This window comes from Heterodontus francisci, chromosome 22 (assembly GCF_036365525.1).
Source record: "Heterodontus francisci isolate sHetFra1 chromosome 22, sHetFra1.hap1, whole genome shotgun sequence".
In the NCBI taxonomy this organism is placed as follows: domain Eukaryota; kingdom Metazoa; phylum Chordata; class Chondrichthyes; order Heterodontiformes; family Heterodontidae; genus Heterodontus; species Heterodontus francisci.
In genome coordinates this window covers 58,419,524-58,431,187 of record NC_090392.1, presented here as the reverse complement: position 1 = coordinate 58,431,187, position 11,664 = coordinate 58,419,524, and the positions used below count along the sequence as shown (strand labels likewise).

At 40.1% G+C, this 11,664-nt stretch overlaps 1 protein-coding gene across 1 annotated transcript; it reads right to left on the bottom strand.

Moving 5' to 3' along the window:
* Positions 1-6,229: 6,229 nt before the first annotated feature.
* Positions 6,230-11,412, bottom strand: bsx (brain-specific homeobox). Its single transcript, XM_068054325.1, has 3 exons — positions 11,151-11,412; positions 8,115-8,305; positions 6,230-6,487 (listed from the first exon to the last, which is right to left on the bottom strand). The coding sequence occupies exons 1-3, from the start codon at positions 11,410-11,412 to the stop codon at positions 6,230-6,232; spliced, it is 711 nt and encodes a 236-aa protein (XP_067910426.1).
* Positions 11,413-11,664: the final 252 nt, after the last annotated feature.

The window sequence follows — 11,664 nt, the reverse complement described above, 5'->3', positions numbered from 1 at the left end:
TGGTATGTTAATGGTGCGTTGAAAGACTAGCGTTAGTGCAGAGCGGGTGTTAATTGACAGACAAATGAACAACCCTGGCCCAAAGAACTAACATGCAGAAAAAACACAGTGGGCAGGCACATGGTAAAAAAAAATGAATGATGAAACAAACTAAAATAAAAGAAAAATAACTATAACTAAAACTAAAAAGGGGGGGCCATCATGCTCTGAAATTATTGAACTCAATGTTCAGTCTGGCAGGCTGTAGAGTGCCTAATTGATAAATGAGATGTTGTTCCTCGAGCTTGCGTTGATGTTCACTGGAACACTGCAGCAAGCCCAGGACAGATATGTGAGCATGAGAGCGGGGGGGTGTGTTGAAATGGCAAGCAATCGGAAGCTCGGGGTCATGCTTTCAGACTGAGCGGAAGTGTTCCGCAAAGCAGCCACCTAATCTGCATTTGGTCTCCCCAATGTAGAGGAGACTACATTGTGAGCAGCGAATACAGTATACTAAATTGAAAGAAGTACAAGTAAATCGCTGCTTCACTTGAAAGGAGTGTTTGGGGCCTTGGATAGTGAGGGGAGAGGAGGTAAAAGGTATTACAGCTCCTGCGATTGCATGGGAAGGTGCCGTGCGAAGGGGACGAGGTGTTGGGGGGAATGGAGGAGTGGACGTGGAGCGAACGATCCCTTCGGAATGCTGACACGGGAGGGAAGGGGAAGATGCGTTTGGTAGTGGCATCTCACTGGACGTGGCGGAAATGGTGGAGGATGATCCTTTGGCTGTGGAGGCTGGTGGAGTGGAAAGTGAGGACAAGGGGAACCCTGACATGGTTCTGGGAGGGAGGGCAAGGGGTGAGGGTAGAGGTACGGGAAATGGGCCGGACACGGTTGAAGGCCCTGTCAATCACAATTGTGGGGAATCCTTGGGTTGAGAAAAAAGGAAGACATATGTTGTCATCAGAGCAGATGCGTCAGAGATGGAGAAACTGGGAGAATGGAATGGAGTCCTAACAGGAGGCAGGGTGTGAAGAGCAAAGTTGATAAGGTTTTCCAGTTCTGGGCAGGAGCAGGAAGCGGCACCGATAAGTCATCAATGTACTGGATGAAGAGTTGGGGGAGGGGGCCTAAATAGGACTGGAACACGGAATGTTCGACATATCCCACTCTTTCCAATACTGACATGGACAGATCCATCTGCGACAGGTAGATTTTTGAGGAGGAGGTTCTCTCACCACCTGCCGCAGTCTGGCAGATATGGTTCTCAAGGCCCTGCGGGAAAAGGAGATAATGGATGTCGGATGGTTCCCTGAGCAGACTGTCAAACGCATTTGTCAGAAGGTCTCATCATCGGAACTTTCAAACAAGCACCAAGACATAACTTGGCTGGTGGTGAGAAGGGCCTTCCTGTCAGATCCTTCCACATGTCTGGTGTTTCACCGACTCTACACATTACCCTTGAGGTGGCTATGGTGGAGAAGAGACCATCGCCCACCTCCTTCTGGAATGTGCCTTCGCACAGCAGATCTGGAAAGAGATGCAGTGGTTTTTGTCGAGGTTAATCCTGAGCAGCTCCATAACGCAGGACTCAGTGCTCTATGTGCTGTTCCCAGGGATGCACACTGAGATAAATATCAACTACTGCTGAAGGACCATCAACTCAATGAAAAACACACTTTGTTCTGCCCAAAAGCTGCTGGTCTCCCAGTGGAAAGAGCTGTTGTTGGCCAAGTGTTGCAGACTGGCACATTCCAAGGTCCATGTCTACATGTTGAAGGATGCACTAAAGCTTGGGCAGCCACTGCAAAGATTCAATGGGGAAAGGCCACTGTGTAAGGTCCTCCTACTATGATATACCGAGCGGCTGGAAACGGTGGGCTGACTTTTATTTGTGACGGCGCCCTTTAAACACAGCAGCGTGCCCGCATTCAGCGGTGGCCGCCGAGCTGCTCTGATATTAGGCGTGGGGGCTCATTTAAATAGAGGAGGTGGAGCGGCCGTCGACAATGACATAGAGGAGGCGGCCGCCGTGACCCCAGCAACAGCCTCTGGCTCCACCGCGCAGGCACTGGCGCCATTTTTAAAGGGCTTTAAGCCCTTACAATTAATTTTAATTTTTTAAGGGAAAACATTATTGATGGTTTATTAAATATAAAATTAAGTGATGGAGGTCCTTCCCCAACTGCCCCCCCTATCCTAATGGTCATTTCATTGTCCAAAATGACCATCAATTAATTTTTCAAATACCTGAACCTTCCCCCCCAACCTTCAATCTTTTGCCCTTCAACCATTCCCACATCCAATAAAAATTAATTTCCCTGCTCCTCCATCCCTCCCGCCCTGAAAGTTTTATTACTCCCCCCTTCCCACCAGGTTCTCACCTTGGAACTCCGTGTGGAGTTCTGAGCGTGTGTGAAGGTCAAATGGATAATTTTGTTGTTTATTAAAGAAATCTGGTTGGTGTGTTTTATTCTGGGATAAAAATAGAGTCTACGATTGTATCAGTAAGTGGGAAAAAAAAATTAAATGTATGGTGTGGCCCATGGAGAAGTGGAACTAGAATAAACAGTGCACTCCTACCACCTCAGTCATAACACTATGTAAAACCTTTTATTAGTCCCTGCTAAAGCTCCATTGAAAACCAATAATGGAACTCAAGTCTTATTAAGAAACTACCTGGACAATCCAATATGTTCCCAATTATGAGGTTAAACTGTGTTACAGAGTGTGCTGCCTGCTTCTAATGTACTTTATCATTGCAGCATATTGAAAAGTGTATGTCTTACTGTGTTTTGTACATTATTGCCAGGGGAATTGCATCAATAATTCATACCATTAACCAAGTAGGTGAACATAGGAACTTCAGAGAAAGGAGTACAGCATTCATCCCCTCAAGCCTTCTCTGCCGTGCACTTAAATAATTGCTGATGTGTACCTCAACTCCAGTTGTCTTAACTCCATATCCCTTGATACTCCTACCAAACAAAATCTACCGATTTTAGTTTTGAAAGCTCCAACTGTGCCTGCATCCACAGCCTTTGGGGAAGAGAATGCTAGATTCATACTATCCATTGTGTGGAAAAAGTACTTCTAAATACCCTGGCTTTAATTTTAAGGTTATGTCCTTTCAATCTTGGTACCTGACCAGAGGAAATTGCTTCTCTATAGCTATCAAATCCTTTTAATATTTTGGATTATGAGGGAAGAAATTTGAGTACTTGTGTATGTGTGTGAGAGAGACAGAGACAGAATTTGTATTGCGTTTGACTAATGTGCCATTTGTGAAATTGATGAACTCCGTCCAATTTCCTGACATCTTCTTCTTCTTTGGCCTCTTTGTCTCGAGAGACAATTGGTAAGCTCCTGGAGGTGGTCAGTGGTTTGTGAAGCAGCGCCTGGAGTGGCTATAAAGGCCAATTCTAGAGTGACAGACTCCACAGAATTCCACAGGTGCTGCAGATAAAATTGGTTGTCGGGGCTGTTACACAGTTGGCTCTCTCCTTGCGCTTCTGTCTTTTTTTCCTGCCAACTGCTAAGTCTCTTCAACTCGCCACGCTTTAGCCCCGCCTTTATGGTTGCCCGCCAGCTCTGGCGATCGCTGGCAACTGACTCCCACGACTTGTGATCAATGTCATAGGACTTCATATCGTGTCAACAGATGACTTTAAATGCAGCTCTCGGGTTTGGACTCATAGCTGTAAAGACAGGTACTTGGGGAACTGAGACATGTGGCTGCACTTTTACACCAAAAGGAAAAAATATAGCATCAATATAAAACGACCAATTTCATTATATGTAGCGAATTTCTATATTATGAAGAAATTAACAATTTATGGTACTGTTATGGTCCATGATTTTCTGGTATGTTGTTATACTATTCCACATCAAAAAATTGGGTGGATAATTTTGCAGATTATGATTAAGACATATGGCGTGTTATGTAGGCAGTACAAATGAAAAGTTGTGAAGACCACTCCATACTCAATTAATTGTTTTCTGGTAATTCTTCTTAAATTTGTATCACCATTGTTTTAATTACAATGGAGGCTGCAAAAAGGCAAGCCTCATTCGAGTATAGAGTTCCAAAGCACCAGCCCATTCACTGCCATTCTGTAGGAGTCCTGATTAAAGTATAATTGTCACACAATTGTATATTTTCTTTAGAAACTATGCTTTTGTAAGTAGGATTTAACTGAAAATCACTGTAACTTAAAAGAGTGGAATTAAGGATGGCAGGTGGGCTTCCGTGTCTGGAGGACCAATAGGAGCACCCGAGGTTCTGGGCAGCTGGCAGCTCCAACAGGGGAGGCGGGCGCTGCCGATGTAGGTGAAGGACTGAGAGGAAGCCTCAAAATGGAGGGAACCCTTATACACCATAGCCTTGGGTGATTACACGAAGCATTACTGTCCACCCAACCACTGGGCGGCCACCTCTGTTTCACGGACGGCTTTCTGACTCGACGGGCACCCTGTACACTGGCTAGAAAATCCAGATGGCGTTGGGAGTGTGCTCTTAATTGAGCCATCAAGGGGCTTAATTGGTTACCTGGTGTGAACAGGCGGGTAACCAGTAGTGCCATCACCCCATCTCCTGCAGAATCCTATGTGTTTATGATAGGTATATATTCAGCATTACCTTTTCATGAATGCATACTTATCAAAATAGCTCCTGTGCCCAATTAGCCCAAAATGATGGTTAGTTTATCTTGAAATTGGATGGTGCTGCTCATCTTATAAACATATCTAGCTGAAGGAGCAGTTATTTTGGAAGCTGACGTTACATGATCTGCTTCAAATGATGTCTTCTTGTAATCAAGCCTCAAGCACATGGTAGTCATTGTTAAAGAAAAGAAATAATAAAATTAGATTTATATGGCACTTTTCATCTTCCAAAGTGCTTCACATTCGGTGAAATGCAATTGAATACGGTATCATAGAGTCCAAAGAGTGACATTAAAATGCAATAATTTAGTTCCGTTAAGATTTATGTCGACATCAATCAAGTGAGTTTGAAACGTGAGGAATTTTAAAAACACCTTTTGACACCTGTATAGTACCATGGTCTCTAAATGACTGCTTGACTGTTTTCTTGTTTTAAGAAATCTTGTGTGTGCTACTTACAGCTTGAATATTACATTTAGAGTAACTGCCAATACTGCCAGGGAACTGAGTGCAAGGAGATTATGGTTGATTATGTTCAACCTGAGTATAAATATCACAAGCATCAAGGCAAAGCTTTGTGTTCTTCAGCGGATTATTGGCAAAAAAAAACTGTGTATATGGAATGAAGTATAGCACATTGCATGTTATGCGGAGGATATTTCATACAGTATATATTATTCATTGGATAACACATACAGTATATTAGCATATGTATTACATATTATAGAGATTACATATACCATATATTATGTAGGAAATACCATATACAGTATATACTATATAGAGAATAACACAAACCAGGTTTTTCTCGGTCTGAAATTCTAGCTGTTGGATTAATAAAGCTATCTAGTTTCACAACTGATGCCGAAAACACAGTAAATAACGTGCACTGGAGTGTAAAATAGTTTGTATTATTAATAAGAAAAGTTGTACTGAAATGTGAAATTAATAAATAGGCATTAGATGTACAATTCCAGCACCGCATTTCTCTGTACAGATGCTAACTTAAAACCTTATCGGTGTATTCGTTTTTTTTTTCAAATTTACAGGTACTTTTATATTGGCGGGAAAATCACTTGCGAATTTGTAACAGAAATTCCGATCAAGAACAGATAGGTTTAAAAGTTGAAATCCACACCGTTAAAACCCAATATTAGAATGTTGGTGATTTGAACGCGAAACCTTTCAACGCTGCTGTAGGAGTTAATAGTTACATTTTAATTTCTTGTAAATTAATATTTTATTGACATGAATATAGTTTTAAATTGTTGACAAGATGCAGACATTCTACATTACAAGTGCTATAAAATAATCAAAATAAAGCCTAACAGCTGTTTCACATAGCATAGATAACATGAGGCATCATTTTAGCCAAATGTATTTGCAACAATAAACTTGAAATAAATATTAGATTTGCGTAAATTAACTATATACAGAGAACATCAGATTTACAGACTATTTGAGTATATGTTTCAGTGGATGTCACGTCAGGTCACAAACCCAACCGTTTCAACCTATTTCCTATATGGAGAATAGTTCTTTGCGATGAAGTATTTATTTCGTGATCTTAACTTATAACCTTATTTTACACTATATGATCAGAAGAACAAATGTCATCATCTTCAATTATATCCACATCATCTTCATGGTCCTCTAAGAGAAAGGCGTTCTGACTACTTAAAGATTTGATCTCTGAGGAACTTTTCTGGTTTAATTCCGCCTCACTGACGCTGGATTCCAGACACTGGTCGTCGGCGGGTGAGTTTTTCTGACCGTGATCATCCCGAGTCTTTCTTAGCTGCTTTTTATGTTTCATTCTTCGATTCTGAAACCACGTTTTGACCTGGGATATACACCAACAAGAAGCTCAAAGAATTTCACGGGAAGGCACAGCATCACTATTGACCCAGTGAGTTAGAAATGAACTTTATCTTGCAATAAAATTGTAGGTCGAGAATACTGTGTGGATTGCAGGGTAGAAATTATCAGCGACTAAACGGAATAGAATTTGGAATGCAGACACGTTTTAGTTATTGTATAAATAGAATTGCTTCTTGGTTCCAAAATTTAATTTTTGCACAACCAAATCCAATGGTTTTTCCTTTCGATGTGTGTAGAAATATTTGCCATAATTTATGTCTGTTTAAAGCATATACGAACACGTAATTAAATTAACTGCTTTGCAATAAACATTAAATTACACATGTCGAGAAACACACTGGATGGTCACCGACTGAAAGCTTCATCTGACAAATATAAATTCAGGTGCAAAATATTGCGAGTTAAAAATAACCAGGGAAACTTCTCACTGTCATATTGCATTCGGTGTGGATTTGAGAAAGAGTTTTCACCACAAATTACTCGTCACGATGAGTGCACACATAATATTCAACACGTTAAATGTATCTCAAAATTCGAGATTGCAATTTCCAGCGTCAGATATTGCCAGAAGAATGTGAGTATAAATTCGCATAATATTTAACTTCAGAAGTTACAGCTTAAGTTCTAGATGTAACTCTGGTTTAAATTTGTGCAGTGAACGAACCAATACCGTTTAGCATGTGAAAAAAAACTGATTAGGGCAGTTCAAAACAAAAAATTGTCATTCTGCTTTCACTGCAGGTATTTTTGGCCCAAGCCAGAACATTTTCCGTTAGTTGATGTGCTCGCTATTTTCAAATGAGTAGCTCCTTCAGAATCTGCAGTTTGCATTTTTAAAGCATTTAATTCTGAGAATTAGGTTTAGTTTCTTGTTCCGGACAGATTGACGATGAATTTAAACGTGTGGGTGTTACACCCGTGGTGCAGTTTCTAATTAGTTTTTCTTTGCAGGGAAAGTGGGGGATATTTTGGTATCACCAGTCTAGAAAAATGAGGAGCCAAATAGAATCGAATGGAGAAGTGGTTTTATGCTTTCTGACTTAAGGAGGGAAACAGAGGTTGGGAGTTTGTCTGAATTAAACTCCGTTCGGGGCCACTCGACTTTTCACTACCTTTGCGGTGATTGATAGGTTCTGTCTGGTTGAAATACCGGGCCCCATCACCTGCCTGAAAATCGCTTTAAATCAATAGAAAATGCCTTGACATTGAATTAATAACCAACTGTTCACTTGTGTCTCACCTGATTGTAGAAAGGTCAAACTCTCTGGGAATATTTGTTAGAATTTCTTCCCACTAGTTGAATTTTATTTGAAAATCTCAATGTTTTCACTTTTCTCAATATATAGTGCATCAATGGAATTGGTTTATATGTGTGTTGGGAGATTATTTTTGAAAGCAGTCTATAAAGCCCATTTGTATCTGGGAAAGTGGAATTCAGTTCTATGGAGGCTGTACTCTCCTTTTATTCCCCTCCTCCATCTCCCTCCCACCGTTTTTAAAAATTCTTTCATGGGATGTGAGCGTCGCTGGCGAGGCCAACATTTGTTGCCCATCCCTATGTGCCCTTGAGAAGGCCCCTCCGGCTGTACCTGTGTCTCCGAGAGGCTAAGTGCCGACGCCAGTTCCACCCTCTCTGGGGTTGACAGGTAGCGCTGAATCTCGAAGCGCTTCTCCAGCCCTGACAGCTGCGAGTCCGAGAAGACGGTCCTGGCTTTCCGCCGCCTGCAGTGTTTGCCTGGAATCTCAGAGGGATGTTGGAAGAGACCGGGCATATGCATACCTACTGATAACAAAGGCACAATACTCCGAGATGAATATCCTTCCCAACTCAGTATTCGATGTAAAAGATTCCTTGTGCAACTATTTAACTCCGGCTCATTTGGGTCACAATTTACAGTTTTAAGGCGGTTTGTGACCGTGCTGCTCCAAGATTGGACCGCCAACCAAAGACAGATGCTCTGAAATTGCCCACTCACCTTTTAAATATTCTTTCTGTACAGATTATATGCATAACCTTAAGACAATAAAAACAATGGATATTAAATTAGACTTTAAAATCAGACGACAAACCGAGATACTTTAGATGTTACTGATAACGTGTATGGGATAATATTTGAACGTTTACTTGTCTAATAATAACTTCGGTTAAAATACCGTTTTACCACAAGTCAATGATAAAGTTATAAAGTACCATGATTGAGGTACTCCATTTATTGACAAGTTGTTCTATAAGAGACACGCTTATCTATTCGTTGTTTAAAGCATTGCCAAACCTTTGCCTGTGGAATCTTCCAGGTTTATTTTGCACATTTACTGATTTATCGAACAAATTGGCATTTGTCCTGAAGTGTTTTGGTCCTTATATGTCAGTGCAATAAAACGTGTATTTTATATTCAAAGCCTGTTGTACGAGAGCTGCAGAACAGGGCAATACTGGCTATTTTACCGAGCTACATTCCATGTTATAGACGTGTCGGTTCCAGTTGAAGTGCTCAAATAATTTAGATTTATTTAGTGTGTTTTTTCAAACCACGAAATGAGATGTGGAGCAATGAAATTCTAATTAATGACTTTGGTAAACAGCTATCGATTTCTCTCCTAACTTGCCTAAGTCCGGCGTCTAAAACACTTTATAAGTTAGAATACTTTATACAGTTTTATCAAAGACTTGTTTTGTTGCAGGTTGGTAACTGATCAGTTAAATTATAAACAGACATACATTAATGGCACCATTTCGACCACTTGCCGTTTTCTTCCGTTTCCCTTCTAGAATCATATTTGCTGGTAGGCTTTGATGTTATGGCAAATTATTATGGATATCTTCAATGTTAAAATAAATTACAAATGAGAGCCGGTTGCGGGGTGAACCCCTTTGAAATACACCCTAGATTTTAGAATACGCCAAATTCTATTTCACTTTCAAAGTTTGGGAGTCCATTTTTGGTAGCGGTGGCGAGTGCGTTTCCTCGTCACGCTCCCTCCCACAATAGATCACACAAGTTATGGTGGAAATCTGCATACATTATTTATGATTATTAACTGCCTAAATGTACAATAATAGTCTGGGATTTATTATACTTCAGTTTAAAGATGGTCTATATATATCCATCAGCGTTTGCCGCAGCACAAACTCACTCTCGCCAGCATTACCGTTATTTTGCACCCACTTTATGGTTCCCTAGCTATCTATTTCAAAGTCTTTACGTGATTTGTTGTGTGTTAGGCAATCGATGTCCGGTGTAATTAGTAGCAATTCAATAAGCAAGGCTAATACTGCTTATAAATATGATATTTTAAATGTACTAATAAGCACAATTTGTGGTAGCTATATACTCGAAATGAAGATTATAAATGTAATTTTTTCTCTTTTGAATAGTAATATTTTAAATGATATCGTTCAATTCTGCTTTTGATAGTTAACGAACATTTTATACAGGATAAAAGCAAGAGATTTGCTTCAGAACGAATTTTTGGAAGTACGTTTTAGGTTCGATATAGTTTATCCAGTGTCCGTGTTGGTGTGAGCCGGATGCAACAGAGTCCCAGTAACATAAAGTTTGGAGAGCGGGGCTGAAGAGGAACTCAATTGTCCCTAACCATAAAAAAAAAATCCAGTTTTACGAATGCATCGAGGAAAAGGGCACATTGCTAAAATCCCAATTATTATTGAAGTTTGAAGTAACAGAAAAATCTGAGAGAAACTTTCTAAACATCAATAAACAGGATCTATTTAAAACAACTGCAAATTTCATTTGAAATACATGTTTTAAAATAATTGCCTTAAAATATTGCAGAGACCAATGCATTCAGATTTCTTTGTAAAACAAGAAAAAGGGAATTTAAAAACAGTGATAAAAGCACTTTAAAAACTTGAATATTTTGCTCCTGGCCTCTGTGTCAGTATGAAAACTTTCATAACATGAAATTGTTTTAATCGTCAATTATATTTGTACATCAGATTTCTCTGGAATCAGATTATTTTCAAACTACAACAGAGTAACAAAAGTGAGCAAAAATTCCACTTTGAAATAGACGTCCTTCTAAAAAAATTATTCATTTTTGTCACGCAGTTTGAAATAGAAGTTTTGTATATCAGCTATTTTCTTACATGATGCATTATTTCTGAACACATTTTCCCTGAAAGGAAGCGCAGCCTCAAAATCAATTTAACATTGGATCAGCAACTGTTTACTGCGCCTTGATTCTCAGCCTGTACGTTTGATTACATTCATTTTTATTGTTACATGAAGTGTAACAATCTCCAAAGCATTTATAAAATTGTGACGCGATTTCACAGATATGTCCCTAAACTGGGCAGTTGTAATGTGATTGCTTATGTCTAGATCACATGTGTTATAAAATTGAACGCTGCGAAAAAATTTAATAGCGTAATGCATTCGATTAAACTTTTGAAAACATTTAATTTTGAATTAAAACGTTGAAAGTATGAATGCGCCCTCTTAACATGGCTGCTTCTACCTATTCAGTGCACACCGGTAAGGGTGCTGTTATGCACACAGTGAGAAATACCCTTTTAAGCTAAACTTGCTCTTTGCTTTTCCAGCGCCCATAAGTACTTTGTTGCACTCGTCAGTTATCATTTAGTCGTCAACAAATAGACTTACCAGGCGACGTGAGAAAGTAAGGGTGATGATGCTCCGGCTTGTGGAGTGGATGATGAGGATGAGGTGCCAGTATGGTCGGGGTTGGCATTATAGGGTATCCATACTCTAGCAAAGGGACTCGGGATGCCAAGGAACTGGCAAAAGAAACTGGAGGAGCTTCCCTCAGAGGCTTGGGTTTGTGCAGTAAAATATCTTCGATGAAGAAAGACGTTGGCCGCTGGGCAGAAACTTGTTGTATCGGGGAGGTGAAATTTAGGTTCATCTTTCCACTTCGCTGTCCAAAGAAATTGTCCTTAGTTTTTGTTTTGTTGCGGAGACTCCTCTAACAAGCTCGACTTGCCTTTTATTACCGAGACTCTGCGGAATATCTTATTTTAGGTACAACAGATTTGTAGGAGGTTGGGAGACTATTTACTGAAGTAAGATCTGCACTCCAGCATCAAATAGGACTACGATTGACCAATGGGGAAGCTCTAGGGCGGAGGATAGGAATCAGTCATCAGGCTAGCTGGGA